This window comes from Cricetulus griseus, chromosome 7 (genome assembly GCF_003668045.3).
Source record: "Cricetulus griseus strain 17A/GY chromosome 7, alternate assembly CriGri-PICRH-1.0, whole genome shotgun sequence".
Classification (NCBI taxonomy): Eukaryota; Metazoa; Chordata; class Mammalia; order Rodentia; family Cricetidae; genus Cricetulus; species Cricetulus griseus.
Genome location: NC_048600.1, coordinates 129,846,988 through 129,863,502, shown reverse-complemented (window position 1 = coordinate 129,863,502; position 16,515 = coordinate 129,846,988). Strand labels below are relative to the sequence as shown.

Sequence of the window (16,515 nt, the reverse complement as noted above, 5' to 3'; positions counted from 1 at the left end):
TCACACACACACAACCATATGCACACACACACACTCACACACACTCACACATACACACACACACCACACACAACCATATGCACACACACACTCACACACACACACACACAACCATATGCACTCTCTCACACACACACACACACAACCATATGCACACACACACTCACACACACACACACACAACCATATGCACACACACACACACACACACACACCCATACACACTATTGTATTATGGGCTGAGGATGTAGCTCAATGGTAGAACACTTTGCCTTGCACATACAAAACCCTGAGTTCCATCCCAGCACTGGGAGAGAAAAAAAAAAAAAAAAGCAACATTAAGACACCACTTGACTGGATTCCCAAATTCTGCACACCCCCGTACATTCTGCCCCAGAGCCTGTGCCTCATTCATCTTGCACCAATCCCCAGATGTCCTTGGCACCCTCCGGCCCGCACATCTGGAGCCCACCCCAAGGCTTAAGCTGATCCTGCCCACCGCACCACCAGGCATCTCTAGCCCAACCACGCCTCTCATTCTTCTTCACCCCTCCCACTGTCAGCCTCACTGCCTGCCACTCATCTCCTCCCAAGCAAGCATGCCACTTCTGGGGACACAAATCCATCTGCGGTGGACAATCACCGCTGTATTCCTTGGTGCCCACACAGATACCATGTGGCAGCTCTCGGCCTTTTCTCCCCTCCTTATTAACCGTTTTAACATCTTAATCTCATAGCCATAGCCATTAAGCATATTATCTGCATTCTGACATAGACTTTCCCCAATCCGTGTCTTTCTGTTGCTACCAAGAGAACCCGACCTGCAGACACCAATCTGGCCTCTGCAGACAGCTCTGGTGAGGTCATCAAATTCCCAATGTTTCCGAGGTCTGCTTCAAGAATGGGGGGAAGACATGATATGGAGGCCAGAGAGGCGGCTCGGCGGTTAAGAGCACTGGCCAGTCTTGCAAAGGACTCAGGTTTAGTTTCCAGCACCCACACGGCAGCTCACAGCCACCCCTAACTCTAGCTCCAGAGGTTCTGACACCCCCTTCCTGACTCAACGGCACTTGCACACATATGGTACACACACAGACAAGCAGGAGTATACACATATACACAAATATGAGACGAGCATGGCATGGGCCCTTCCTGAAAAGCACTGGCAGGATTAGGCTATTAGCAATCATTGCAGGGTGAGCATTTTGAAGTCTGGATAGAAATGCAAAGACTTAGAAATCGGTAAGATCAAGGTCCCTTTCAAAACCTTGCAGTAAACACTCTGCTATGTCTGGATCTTGACTGTGTGTTGGACACCTGTGGGACCCTTAGGTGGTTAGGTCACAGGGAGCGTGGGGGGTGCAGGGTTACAGAGGGCTATCCCTAAAGAGGATATTGAGAACTCAGCACCTTCTGACTCTCTCTGTTTCCAGCCACTACAAGGTACTCGTGTCCTCTACCATGTATTCCCATTGTGATGTGTCCTGGGGCCACAAGGGGCCAACCAGCCACAGACGGAAAGCCTTGAACTCTCCCGTGCAAGCTGCTTATCCTGAGTAGCTTAATACGAAAATGTATTTGTATGCCAACTGTGGGATCAGACCTGTAATTCCAGCCTTTGAAGAGTGGAGGCAGGAGGGTCAAGAACTTGTGGTGACTCTGAAGCTAGCCTGGGCCACAAGGATGGAAGACAACAGACACAAAGGGCCATAGCATGTGACCCGGTGAATAAGAAAGCTTTGAAAGAAGGAACCCTAGATGGAAAGTCCCAGAGACAAGTGGTCAGTGTTTAGGACTGGAGGCAGAGCAGATGGTGCCTCCTTCTGGAGTGGCAAATGTTTTCTTAAATTGGCTATGGAGGAAGCAGTGATGGGAGACCAAGTCTTGAAGCATGAGGACCAGAGTTTAGATCCCTGGCTGCCTGTAATCTCAGCTTTTAGGAGCTCTGGGTTTAAATGAGAAACCCTGCATCAATGTATAAGGTTGAGAGAGATCAAGGAAGACATGGACTCTCTCTCTCTCTCTCTCTCTCTCTCTCTCTCACACACACACACACACACACACACACACACACACATTGAGATTCCTATATAGCCTGGGCTGGCCTGAAATTCACTATGTGGTTCAAGCTAGCCTCAGATTCACCATCTCCTACCTCAGCCTTCCAAATGCTGGGATTACAGGCCTTCACTACACATCCAACTAAACAATAGTTGATTTCTTTCAGTGTTTAGGATGCTGTGGTTGTGCCTGCGGGGCCAGCACCACACCACCAAGCTACACCCTCAGCTACATCCTCTACCCTAAAAAAAAAAAAAATAAATAAGTTTTGAAGAGTCTCTCTAAACTCACAGCCCCATGGAAAATAATTTTAAGGTTTTTTTTTTTTCTTAAATACTAGACGCCCACAAAAGTATCAGGCCCAGATGGTTTCACTAGTGAGTTCCTTAAAAGTTTTAACAAAGACAGGATTGTGTTGCTGTGAAAGTGTTCCAGAAGGGAGAGGAAGAAAGAAACGCATCCAGGGTGTTTTTGCTAAGCCAGCACAGCGCTGTCACCAGAAAAACTAAAATAGCTCGGCACACACCCCACATTGCAAGAGCCAGCTCACCGAGTGCGCATCCATGCAAAAAAAATAAAATAAAATAAAAACCCAGATCCCACCACGATGCTCAAACTGAAATAAATTCCAGCAGATTAACGACACCAGTACATAAAAATAAAACCACAGAAACATTAGAAGAAAACATGGGTGAAATTCTTGTCTATAGTTCTGGAATGCAGCAGGACACGAAACCCAAAAGCCCAAAGTAAAAGCAGAAGCCTGACAATACATGCCTTCGAATTTTCTGTTTGGAAGAGCACATTACAACTGGGGTGGGGGTGGGGGGCTGCCTAAACCTCATACCACTACAACCAAAGTCAGAAGAATGTTCCTTCCTTCCTTTGCTATGTAGTCCTGAATAGCTTGGTATTCATCTGTAGCCCCGGCTGGTCCCTAACTACCAGCCATCTCTCTGGCTGACCCTCTCAAGTGCTGGAACTATAGGTCTGATCACCAATAACAGCTCAAAAGACTCTTAAAAATCAAATCATGGTAGCTAGGGTGGTGGCACATGCATTTAGCCCCAGAACTCAGGAGGCAGAAACAGGCGGATCTCTGTGAGTTCAAGACCAGCCTGGTCTACAAGAGTTAGTTCCAGGACAGGCTCCAAAGCCACAGAGAAACCCTGCCTCAAAAAAAAAAAAAAAAAAAAAAAAAAAAAAAATCCACACTTACAAAATTCCAAATGTCGACAGCATGCCCAGCTGTCAGCATGGCACACCCTCTTGAGAATAGCAGGGGGAGGGCGGTGTGGCTTCCTTTTCAGGTTTTGGGATCTTTAGGATTTATGATCTAGCAGTGAAGTAAGAAAGGCTTTGGAATTCACAACAGAGAGGGGGATGGGAGAAGGAAGGAGCCAGGGAGCAAGACAGCACCTGTGCACACCCACCAGTAGGGGGAGCAAGGCACATCGATAGGACCTCTGGACTGACAGGGAGACCTGAAAATTCTAGCGTTTCCTTGGGTCTGCATGCAAGGCACAGCTTCCTTAAATAAGGGCTGGGCTCAGTTTTCCTATATGGACTTAACACAAACCTCCTAGGTGCTGGCTCCCACTTCCACTCTCTGAAATAAGGAGGCATCACACCCACTCTGACCACAAGCAAACTGGACCAGAGGAGTAAAAGTCAGAGCAAAGCAGAAACAGGATCCCAGAGAACCAGCCGAGTCTGACACTGACTCTGTTTTCATCCGAGCGGCCACCGTGAGCCACCAGAAGGGAGATGGAAGCCTGGGACCACTCAGGTCCAGGCAGTGCCAGGCAGATGGAGCAGTGGGTAGAATTCAGCATGGGCCAGGCATGGCACCATGGCTGTAGGCCCCTTTCCCTCTCTGGAAGACACAGAGTAGGGACCAACCCCCCCCACACACACACACCTCACGCACAAGGACTTCCCCAGTGAGTTGTTGGTCTTGGAGGAGAGTGAGGTATCACCCCAACACCTTCCAACCTCACTGGTTATTAGTTTGGGTTTTTTTTTTAAATTTGTTTTGGTTTTCTTAGGATTTGTTTGTTTTAGATTGATTTATTTATTATAATACAGTGTTCTGCCTGCATGTGTAGCTGCAGGTCAGCAGATGGTTGTGAGCCACCATGTGGTTGCTGGGAATTGAACTCAGGACCTCTGGAAGAGCAGAGCTCTTAACCCCTGAGCCATCTCTCTCTCCAGCCCTCAGATGCTGGGATTATGGGTGTGTGCCATCACTCCGCGCGAACTTCAAGTGCTGTAACCACTGAGCCATGCCTCCAGAGCTCCCGCCCCCACTGGTTTTCCTGTGAGCTGGGTCATATGCCTCAGGCTCAACACAACTCTCAGTCAGCTAGCTCCCAAGCACTCCCCACCTCATTTTATTCTCTCCTATGCCCGGTGTTTGCGGAGAGGGGGAGGGAAGCCAGTTCTTGGGTCCCAATATCCACGGTCTGTTGACAACAGGAGGGTAAAGGATTCCCTGTGATGGGGGGTGGGGGGACGGCCCACTGCAAGCCCTAGAGGACATGGTGTGAGCCCTGAGCACACACATCTTCCTTTGCAACTCCCGAGCTTGAGGCTCCGGGGACAGGGCCAACATATGCCATGTGGCACTTTCCTTGGCCACCAGAGGAATCTAGAGTCTGGTCAAGGGTTGCACACACCCAGGGTGTCAGCTAGGAGCATCAGCGCACCCCCTGCAGGGCGGAATGTGTTTTCCTTCCAGCCACACAGGCAGAGCATGGCCACCTGCCCTGGGCTACCATTCAGACCCTGGATCCTAGCAGCTGTCTAGGGCCTGGAAGCTGAGGTTGCAGGCATGGTTCCTCCTCAGGCAACTGCCTCATGTAGGTGTGGCTGGGGGGGCGGGGAGGGGGGCGGGGGGAAGGTGTCATATAGTGCCATGTGCTGGGGCCAGGCTCAATCCCCAGCACCACTGGGTGGTCAGAGTCTCAGCCACAGAACTGGAGGGGTGGAGCAGGACCCGTCCCCCAGGCAGGCATGCCACAGGCAGCTGTCTCTCTCTATTTAAGGTATTCCACAGCTGCTGGGCCATCCGTAGAGGGGCCTGGCTTCTCCCCCATCATTGCACCCTTGGCTCTGCAGACAGCTGGGCGGCAGACAGCTGGGTAGGCAGCCAAAGAGAGACTTTGCCTGGACCCCAGAGCCAGGGTCTGTCTGCCTCCACCTTGAAGGAGACACAACTGGCCTAACCACTCTTCCCCCTAGCCCTCCAGTTTCCTAACTTGGCCTAAGTGGGAACAGTCTGGAACACCTCAGACTGAACGTGCCTGTTCATAGGAGGGAAAGACATCCAGTCCCAGAACAGGATGGCCACTGTGGCAGGCAGGGAGCAGAAGGTCACGCTGGTGTGACGATGGCCTGGTGGGAAAGACCCTCCTGCAGATATGGCTGGATCTCTCCAGAAGAAATGCAGGAAGCTCCCCATTCCACCCACCCCCCCATGAGCTATCTCTGCTGACCCAATGAAGCTCGAACAGGCTCTCACCCTAAGACTTGAGCTGCAGATGAAGAAGAAACCCACCCTGAGGAAAGTCACAGACCATGGACAGTCCTGGGGTCCCCACAGCCTGAAGAGTGTCCTGAAAATACAGAGGCTGAGGTGCCTCCTCACCAGTTCTCATGGTGGTTGCCCACTCCCCATCGGGATACCCCAACTTGTGGGATATTCAAGTCCCTAGGCTGGAACTGGTACATTTCCCCACCCTGGACCGGACTTTCCTGTCCTGGGGTTCCCCTATTCTGTGACCCACTGGGCGGCCTCAGAGAGCCTGTGCTATGATTAACCCCCTCCATGCCACAATGAAGTCTGTATGGGGCCTCTACCCTCTCTGTCCCCAGAACTGATGTACACCTAACACCCAGGGACACATAGGAGGAGGTCAGTCACTCCTCCCAGGCAAGAAACCAGGCAGCTCCAGAATCTGAGGCAGGCTGGGAAGTGGAAGGGATGCCTCAGAACCAGTGGGTGGGTTCATGGGTGCGGCCAGGACACACCCAGGAACTCGGCAGGGCCTCATGAGCACCAGAGAAGGCAAGGTACCAGACCACGAAGGAGTAGTGAGCAAGTGCGGCGCCTGCCTTATAAGGCAGCCTGGGGAGCCGCCGGTGTGGCTGGGCGCCAGAGGGAGGCTGGAGGGGCTGAGCCAGCACCCTGCCCTGGCAGCAGAGTTCTGTATCCCATCACCACCCAGGGATCTGTGCCACCAGGAACCCACCGTATATAGGAAGATCTCACTAGGGCCCAGAATAGAAGAACGAGGCCGGGGAGCCTCTGCTTCCCCTCCCCGCTGCTAGGTCCCTGCAGTCTTTCGAGGGCTCTGCCAGGGACACCCTCCCTCCCTAGTGCACCCTGAGGGTGACTCATTTCTGCCCTGCCCCCAGCACTGCAGGGACAAGCAAGTTTGTGGGGCAGGTAACAGGACCCCTGGGAAGAGGTTGCAAGAAGCATCTTGGTCCCTTGGAGGTCCTGTGGGATCCCTGAAGATGTCTGGGGCAGCGACCAAAATGCTGTGCCCAGGTCACCACCAACCAGTCATCACCAGTATTTTATTGGGCATCTGCCATGTCCAAGTCTTATTAGTCACCGTACGGTACTCTATAAAAACAGACAGCAGCCCGAGCCCTGCCCCGAGGACTCCAGCCTTCTGCCTGAATTCTGAAGACTACGGCAGAACGTTGGGGCTGATGGAAGCTTATATTTTAGCTTTTTCATAATGTTCACATTTTCTGCATTTTGAAGAACAGTAAATTACTTGTTGTCCTATGGAAATCCGTTTCTGTACTGGAGGAAGAAGCTAGCAGAGAAAAGATGGTTCATACACAAATAATTTACATCCTAGGAAAACACAAAGTCCTCAAAGTCGTTGGAAGGGAGGCTGTTTCCAGCTGCAGGCAAGAATGGGTAGGGATTTGAGGGGTGTGTAGGAGTTCGACAAAGCAAAACTGGATTTCAGGAGGTCAGAGTGAGGGCTTGCAAGGAAGGGGTGGGAAACCCAAAGAAGAGCTGGGCAGGTACAGTTAGGGAGCAGGAAGAACCCTGCTATGGTGTCAGGCCAGGAAAAGCTCAGCAGGGGCACCAAGAGACCCCGTGGGTGGGTGACCAGTGGAGAATGGAGAATGAAACTGTAGCTTTGGAGGAGAAGTTGGAGGTCAGGAAATAAGAGGCAAGGCCCCCCAGGGGCACAGATATGATTTCCAATAGGCTCCCTGGGGAAGGCCCCGCCTGCCTTGCCTCTCCCTGGCCGGCCCTCTGCCTAAAGGAACTGCACCATCTTGGGGCTCTAGATGACTATGAAGGGCTGTCCTTGTGGCTGGGGTGGCTAGAGGGGTAACTGGGGGTGGCTGGAGGGGTAACTGGGGGTGGCTGGGGTGCTCAGGCAATGACAAATGCTGCTGCGTAAGTGTAAGGGCCTAACTTATTTCCATCACCCACAGCCAGTACTTACAGCCTTAGCACTGGAGAGGTAGAGTCAGGAGGATGGGGGGGGGGTAGCCAGCATAACAGGCAAACCCCAGACCCCAATGAGAGACCCTGTCTCCAAAAAAGGTGGCTAGAGAGATGGCCCAGAAGTTAAGAGCACTTGTTTGGTCCCAGCACCCACATAGTGGCTCACAACCATCCTCAACTCTAAATTTGGAGGGTCTGATGCTCTCTTCTGATCTCTGCAGGTGCCAGGCATGTACATTGTACACAGACATACATGAAGGCAAAGCAATCACACACATAAAATAAAATAAAATAAATATATCTAAAAAACAAAACCAAAATGGATGCCTCCTGAGGAATGACACCTGGCCTCCACCCACACACATACTCGCACACATGCATGCATGCACACGCACACACACACACACACACTCGCACACATGCATACACACACACACACACACACACACACACACACACACACTTTTCTTCGCCCTGACCTACTCAATTCCTGCCCTCCCCAACAGGTTTCCACAGGGTTCTTTTCATGGTCCACCCACCATCTGCCCACAAGCTACCAAGGGCAGAGGCTGCAGACTCGTCCCTGAGGCTCAGGGCCTGGCACAGGCCTGTGTGCTGTATCTGAGCTGCACCCTCCCCAGAGGACAAACAGTGTCCTCAAGCAGACATTCCGCACCCCACCCTAGGCTCAGGGCCACCTTCCACCTTCCATGCAGCCAGCACCAGCTGGGATCAACAGCTGGGTGACTTGGTGCAGCTGTCTCTCTCTCCCACCACATCCTGTCTGAGTCAGCAGTGTCAACATCTCATCTCAGGAGAGAGATGTATCTGGTGTCTTTGGAGGTCTCAAACCAATCAGGACCATGAAGGAAAAACAGGACACTGGCCCCTCTACTCAACTACGCCTGGAGCCTCTGTTTCCCTGACCTGCAGTCTGGACACTGAGTTTGAGCACCTCTCAGCAGGGTCAAGTTTAGGGCTTAGGGAGAAAGGCACAGACACACACCCAGGCCTGCAAGGACCCCACAAAGGTTCATGAACCCCTGAGTATTTATTGTGACCTGACTCCTGACACTCTAAGAAGGCCGAGCCCCAGGTCCCCAGACCCAGAGGCTCCAGGAGGAGCTCGGCACCCTCACCTCAGCCTGGTCCCAAGTCTACCAACCACTAGAGAAGCTATGTGCATCACTGTGCTGCAAGCATTGTTTACAAGAGCCAAGTGGTGGGAGACAACCTAGGGTTCATCAGTGGACAAACTGATTCCACCTGAGGTCGGGCACGTGTCTCAGTGGTAGAGCACTTGCCTGGTATGCACAAGTCCCTGGGTTCAAATCCCATTACGGGGGAGGGATGTGTTCTGTCCACACATGTAATACTATTTAGTTTTTAAAAGGAACAAAGTTCTGACATAGGCTATAATATGGACGAATGTTGAGGCCACTATGCCAGACAGGATGAGTTGTGTCATCCAATCTCAGACAGAATGGGGAGCAGAGTTTCTGTTTGGGATGTGGGAAAATTCTGGAAAACCCTGGAGGTGGTACTGGTGGCACAACCTGAATGGGCTTAACAGCACTTAACCGCACACTCTCACACAACAGCCAATGTATGCTGTGTGTGTTTCCCTACAATTTAACAGTAACGAGCAGAGATCAGCACCGTGACTGTGACTATGCCGATGCTGTCATGCTTTCCCTGCCATGATGACAACACCCACGGGAACCACGAGCTAAAAGAAACCCCTCCTGCAATGAGAAGAGTCACTCAAATAGGAAGGAAGGCCAGATCAGAGGGACAGGAGGACAGGAGGCCTCCAGTGCAAACCTCAGGACCCACATTCCTCCTCCCCCGGTCCCATCCCCATGCCCGTCTGTGTCCCCACCCCCTACCCCCAGTTCTCAGCTCTGACCCTCTAACAGGCACTCAGGCCACAATTCCTCACTGGCAGAGATCTGAAGCCCACCAGATCTCCCTCCCTCCCAGAAGCCCAGCCAGCAACTTAGCCATCACCAGCACATGGCTTGTTCCCTGTCCCACGGGAGAGCACCGTGGCTCCAGCACCAACTCTAGCCTCCCAGGCCTCCCAGTTCCAGGATCACATGACAGAGCTCTGGTATGGCCCAACTGGTGGCCACCAGGAGCTTGGTGCCCCAGAGGTGCTTCCAACTGCAGGCTCCTGTTGTGACCCGAGCCTTGGAACACAACTCTGCACATCCAAGTACACACACACACACACACACACACACACACACACACACACACACACACACTGGATTTCTTCCTGGAAACTCAATGAAAGACCCCATTCCAAGTTCACAGCCTGAAGACCCAGCCTGGGTTACTACTTACCCTCCTGGTTTCGGTATGGGACCTCAGCCACAGGGGGCCTGGGCTCCAGCCGGCTCTGCAGCTGAGACATTGGTGCCTCGGAGTTCTCCAGGGTCTGGGGCGGGGGTGGGCAGTTGGGTGCTTCGGCTGGCTTGGGCACCTGGATCTCTACCCTCTTGGGGGCTGCATCAGTGGCAGGCACGGCAGGGACCTCGGGGATCTTGGAGACAGGGGTCTCCACCCTGCGGTGCGCTGACTCCTGAGGCTTGACTATGGTGATCTCCGTCCTCCGAGGGACTGGCTCTGGTGTCTTATGGCCCAGGACTTCTGCCCTCTTAAGCCCGAACCTTGAGGGCCCAGCAGCTGAGCCTGTGCTCTCCACCTGCTTGGAGGAGATGTCAATGGAGAGCTCGGTGCGACGAGACATGGGCTCAGACGCCTTGGGCCCTGCCAGTTCCACCCTCCGTAGGGACGGCTTGGGGGAGCGCTGGCTCAGGGAGTCTACAAGGCGAGCCGCAGGCTCTGAGTTCTTCACGCCCAGGTCCTGGAATTTCTGGCTGGAGCTGGCCACTGTGGCTCGGAGCAGAGGGGTCTGGACTCTCCGGGGTGGCGTGGAGTTGGGTGGCTCAATCTCCTCGACTTCAAACGATCTCTTTAAGGCTGAAAGAGAGAGAGAAGAGTGGATGTGGTGCGCACACTGGCATTATGTGATACGTTCTGTGTTTTAAGGCCTGCCTGTGCTGCAAGTTCAAAACCAGCATAGGTAACTTTGTGAGAACTTGTTGCCTTAACATCCAGGGATAGAGACAGCTCAGTGGAGGAGTACTTGCCTACCACATACAAAGTCCTGTGATGGATACCCAACATGGTCAAAGGGGAAAAACAAAAGGACAGAGAGAGGCATGCTGGCAGGGATGCCAAAGGACTCAGAAAGCCACCTCCCCTTCGGCTAACCCATAAGAGAAACATGATGGGCGTGTCCTTCTGTATCTATGTTTCTCTTATTGGTTGATGACTAAAACACTGTTTGGCCAATACAGGCAGGAAGATAGGCGGGGCTGTGAGATGAGGAGAATGCTGGGGAGAGGCAGAGAGGTACACCAAAGGAGTAACAGGTCCGGGCATTCTCCGGTAAGGCAAGACCACGTGAAATACATAGATTAATAGAAAAGGGTTAATAATTAAGATAGAGCTACCCAATAAGAAGCCCTAGTCATCGGCCAACACTTTAATAATTAATATAGCATCTGCATGCTTATTTGGGGCTAAAGGGGGCGGGACCTGGTGGGATAAGAAAATCCAGCAATGAAACAGACAAGTGCATTGTAGGACCTCCCACAGAGCACCAACTATCTGGAGGCTGGCCTGAGAGGAAGGCAGCCTTGCCTGTTCTGCTGCGGCCACAGCCCAGACACACAGCTTCTCCCCCTAGAGACAGACATAGGATGCTCTTAGGACTCCTGAGATTCTCTCCTGTGGCTTTCCTCCCTTCTTCCTCTCCTCCCCTGAACATACCCAGACCCCATCAGCCAATAGAGCACCGCCATCCACAGAGCAGTGACACCCCGTGACGCCTCAACAGCTGTGCTAGAAAGAGTATTATTCTTGTTTGCCACGCAGTGGCGGCGCCCACCCTGAATCCCAGCACTCAGGAAGCAGAGGCAAGTGGATCTCTGTGAGTTCAAGACCAGCCAGTCAGTTCTACATTATGAGTTCCAGAACAGCCAGGGCTATACAGAGAAACCCAGTCTTGAAAAACAAAACAAATATATATATATATATATATATATATATATATATATATATTATTCCTGCTATATATATTATATATAATATATATTATTATATATTAATATATAATAATATATATATTATTCCTGGGGCTGGAGAGATGGCTCGGAAGTGCAGAGCACTTACTGCTCTGACACAGGACCTGGGTTCGATTCCTACCACTCCCATAGTAGAGCTTACAACTAATAACTCCAGTTTCAGGGGATCCAGTGTCTCTTCTGACCTTTGCAAGCTCCTGCGTGCGTGTGGTACACATATTCACACAGGGACACCCACATGCACACATAACTAAATAAATACATGTAATTTTAAAAAGAATAGTATTTCCTTAGCAGAGGACACCCTGTGATGTGCCCAACAGCATGGAACCACAGCACCTGTCTCTTTGATACCAAGGCTGTAAGTAACCCCTCAACAGCCTGCTCCCTCGTCAGTCTGGACCCTGTCCACCAGTACTCCTGGCCGTGCAGGGTGCTAACCACCCAGTTCCCACCTTGGGGCCCAGTGCTTCCACTCAGCCATGTTGACACCGCTACTGTGTCTGTTCCCAGGAGAGCAGCAGGGTGGTGGCTGGGGAGCCTCTTGTCTCTGCAGCCACCAGAAAAATGAGAACCAGCTGTTTAGGTTAGCCAGACACAGAGCGGGAAGGGCCCACATGGCAGGACACTCCACAGCGCTGCCTCCAGACAATGCTGCCTCCAGCAGCCCCAGAACTCAGATTTCATGGGACACCATGGTGTCCTCTTCCTTCCCACAGCAAAAAGGACCAGCCCCTAGCAACAGCTCCAGGCTCAAATGTACCTCCCTGCCTCCAGCCTTCTCCAAATGCAAGCACCCCACCCCACTCCACCCCCACCTTCAGGGCTACAGTACCAGTCTTTCTTTAGAAGACTACAGGCTAGGACAAGGCATGCACTGAAGAAGTCAAGTCAGTAAAATGTTCCCAGAACCTACATTTTAAAAAGCCAAGTATGGGGGTCCACCCTTGTAATTCCAACGCTGGGGAAGTGGAGCTCGGTGGGTCCCACAACTCCCTGTCTAATGAACCGAGCCTCTTAAGAGAGTTCCAGGTCAATGAGACCCTGACTCAAAAACAACTAAGGTCGACTTGGGTGAGCGTGTTACACACAGCACGCACACACGCACGCACGCTGCCCGTGTCAGAATTCTTCCCTGGGAAACATGAACAATGTCTCCCAAGGTCCCAACAACAAACTAAAATACGATCCCGAAGCTGTCCCTGGGGAACTGGTGAGGTGAGGGGTGACCTGCGGGAGCATGGGTCACCCCAAAGCAGCCATACTAGAAACCCTTCACCCAGAATAAATGATGGCGTCCCCACAGCCACATAAACGGAGCCCCCTCAGCCAACTTTCTCTAGCCTACACACACTAGCCCCTCTGGATACCCCCAAGAGCAACTGTGGCAGAATTGCTTACAAGTAGCTGGGAGGAGTGGCTACAGTCTCAGGTGAGGAGCCAAGGCCATCCCCACCTCTCTCCTTCTCCAGGGAATGCCAACAGCCCACTCGTGATGAGCCTGCAAGCAGGCCCTGCTGCCGTGGTAAGGACAACACTGTACCGTGTGGTGCTACACCACAGAGGAACTTGGAACCTGGCTCCCCAGGTTGGAGCTCTCCTGTGGGGATCCCTTTCTAGCCCTGGTAACCCTTTGCTTCTGGTGGACACAGAAGGGAGCGAAGTCCTGGGCTGCTGTGTTCAACCATCCCAGATGCCCAGGAAGGGGCAGTTACCATCAGCTGACTGGCTGGGCCTGGGGCGGCGTGAATGTGGACTCCAGGGTATCGTATGGGTCTCTGGGGAACCTACAGCTCTGCCTGAGGCAACCGGAGTATCTAACCTTCCAACACAATCCAGAACACTGGATTTTTATGATTCCTACTGATATCAACTAACTGATTTTTCTTGTTTTTTTTTTTTTTTCTTCCAGACAGACTCGTGTAGGTTGACCTCAGACTCAATCTGTAGCTGGGCTGACCTTGAACTACTGATATTCTGTCTCCACCAAATGCTCAGATTACATGGGAGCACTACTGTGCTCGGTAAATAAATTTGGAAACCCAGGTATTATAATAAATAATACCCTAGAATTCTTTGTCCTTTTTTTTTTTTAGTATCTTTGTGTATGTCACATAAATGTGTCCTACCACTCAGATACAACCCCCAATCATAAAGTGCAGCTATTCCCATCCCCCTATCCCCCCCTCCTCCTCCTCCCCTGTATCCTCAGCAATGGGGATGGAGCCTTTGACTTTGTGTGTACACTGTCTGCCAGCTGTCTACACTTCCATGCTGATTGTGAATGCTGGCCCAAAGCAAAATGTAGCCGAGCTGAACGAAATTGCAAATCCATGGGCCTCAGTCACCCGTGATCTCAAGGCCCCTAGGCCCCTTGGCCATCTATAAATGTGCACACAGACAGGGGGAGAGTGCCTTGGCTCGGGACCATCCTCAGATACAGATAAGCACCTGTCCTCCTCCTCAGACGACGAATCAGGTTCTCAAGCCAGCTCTTTCCAGCCTTCCTGGATCCCACGCTGCTCACAGCACTCCTGCCCCGCACCACTGGCTTCAGCAAGTACACTCAGGACCAGACACGGACTACCGGCAGCATCGCCACCACCTCATCAAACTCTGACAGTGTGGCCACGGGCGTCTAACTGCAGGCATGGGGCCCAGAAGGGCCTTGGGAGCAGGGAGGCATCATCTTCACCCCTAAGGAGCCCCATAAGCTCCACTTTCTTCAAAGGTTGTGCAGTGGCTTAAAGCAGCCCCTCCCCCAAAAAGACCTGTACAAGTGCTATCCCCACAAAGCCTGAGGAGGTGACCTTGTAGAAAAGGGGTCTTTATAGGTGTAATCAAGAAAAGAACATTTTGGAGGGACTGGAGAGATGGCTCAGCAGTTAACAGCATTGACTGCTCTTCCAGAGGACCTGGGTTCAATTCTTAGCACCCACATGGCAGCTCACAACTGTCTGTAACTCCAAGATCTGACACCCTCACGCAGACGTACAGGCAGGCAAAACACCAATGCATGTAAAATAAAAATAAATTATATATTTAAAAAAAAAAAAGAACATTTTGGATTTGGGACAGGCACCAGAGTCCTTGAAAAGGGAACATACAAGATTATCTGAGAGCTAGAGAAGCCAGAGGACACAGAGTTGGTGATCCGAGTGAGGCAGCCCCCAGCCAAGGAAGGCCAAGGGCCACAGCTGCTGGGACAGGCAGGAGGTGCCCTCCCGGAGTGTAAGTGAGGCCCCACTGACACCTTGAATTTAAATTCCAGAACTAAGAGAGAATGGGTGTGTTGTCGGGCCATCCTGTCCCTGGTACTGCACTACAGCAGCCTGGGACATGGACCCCTGAGCCACAGGAGAGAGGTCATCGGGCCCTTCCTCTTGGTTACCTGGAGGAGCCTCTGTGAAGCCCCACGAGGTGGCACAGTTCGCCACACTGCAGATCAATCACAGGGCATCGTCTGTGGCTGTGGACCCCTCTGTGGATCTGAGACCCTGACTTGACCACGTATCAGATCCCAAGGACTGGCTTGGTAGCAGAGTGGCCTTGCATAAGCCACCAAGCTAGTGCATCCAAAGGGCTGATGGGGGGCACCCCAAACTGTAGGCTACCACACAGAGGCACATACAGGACCAAGCCATATAGGAAAGGGCTCCACACTGCCCTGGGGACCTAAAGCAGCGGGAAGGGGTCACCTTAGCCCTTCCTCACCCAATAATGCTCTGGAGGGATGGAGGGTTGACTCACCCCTCCCCCCCCCAGCAGGCTCAAATCTCACCTACTTCTCTGAGCCTCCTCAGCCTCCACCACCCTCCTAACTGAACCAAAGCCTGTTGAAGCTTGCGCTTCTGGCCCACTTCTGGGATTGGATCCCAAAGAAATAATCTGAAGATTTACGCATAAGAACATGTACAACAGCACGAACATGGCAGACACTGGGAACAATGCGGGGTTACATGCCAGAATCCCACAGAGTCATCCAAACCAATCATGGAAGATGAGAAATGCTGAGGATATTAAGTAAAAATAGCAGGCAGGATACAAGCCGTACACACAGACCCAAACTCCCGCCACAGGCACACATGCAGTTTGCACGCACACAGGCGCTAGCGCCCGCTCGGGAATGACTGTCTCTCGTTGGAATGGCAGTGTGTGTTCTTCAGCAACCCCTCCCTTCCCAGGCCTAGCACACCAGTGGTAAATGTGGGTCACTAAGACTCCAGGACCCAAGACTGAGGAGATGGGAAGGTGAGAGTTGCTGCCTCAGGTTCAGGGTGAGCAGGAAGCTGAGGTCTCCCAGCCAGCCCCAGCTGGGGAAGCGGTATAGTACTTGCTTTGTAAGCATGAGAACTGGAGTTCAGATCCCTAGAAGCCATGTGAAAGCCAGGTGTGGTGACTGCATCTGTAACCCTAATCCCGGTGCACAGAGATGGGAGGCGGGGCCGGTGGCCGGCCAGTCTAGCTGAAATGGCAAACTCCAGGTTCAGTGAGAGACATCACACACCATTTCCAGGGCCCAAAACACAAGACATTTTTTCAAAGACACACCTTGCTAGGAAAAACTCTGGTGGGTATGGACAATGTTGCACACAGCCCCAAGCTGCCATACAGAACACACACCTCCCAACTCTCTTTTCAAACGCTGGGGCTGAGCACAAGCCCCCTCCTTCCCTTGCTTGTCCCTCAAGCACCTTGCCTCAGCTGCTGTACACAGAGAGGAAGGCAGCCTCCTTCCAGCTGTAAACCCTGCTTCCCCAGAACCCGTGGGGGGCCATAGCGGGAGCAGCCTGGGTCTGGGCCTGCTTAAGG

At 52.2% G+C, this 16,515-nt stretch overlaps 1 protein-coding gene across 3 annotated transcripts in view; it reads right to left on the bottom strand.

Moving 5' to 3' along the window:
• Positions 1–16,515, bottom strand: part of Septin9 (septin 9) — a 132,554-nt gene that overhangs the window by 61,450 nt on the left and 54,589 nt on the right. For all 3 annotated transcript variants that reach the window (XM_027425556.2, XM_027425554.1, XM_035447813.1), the window contains one exon: positions 9,896–10,534. In XM_027425556.2, the coding sequence (XP_027281357.1) occupies positions 9,896–10,534 (639 nt within the window). Of the gene's footprint in view, positions 1–9,895; positions 10,535–16,515 lie in introns of those variants that run through there.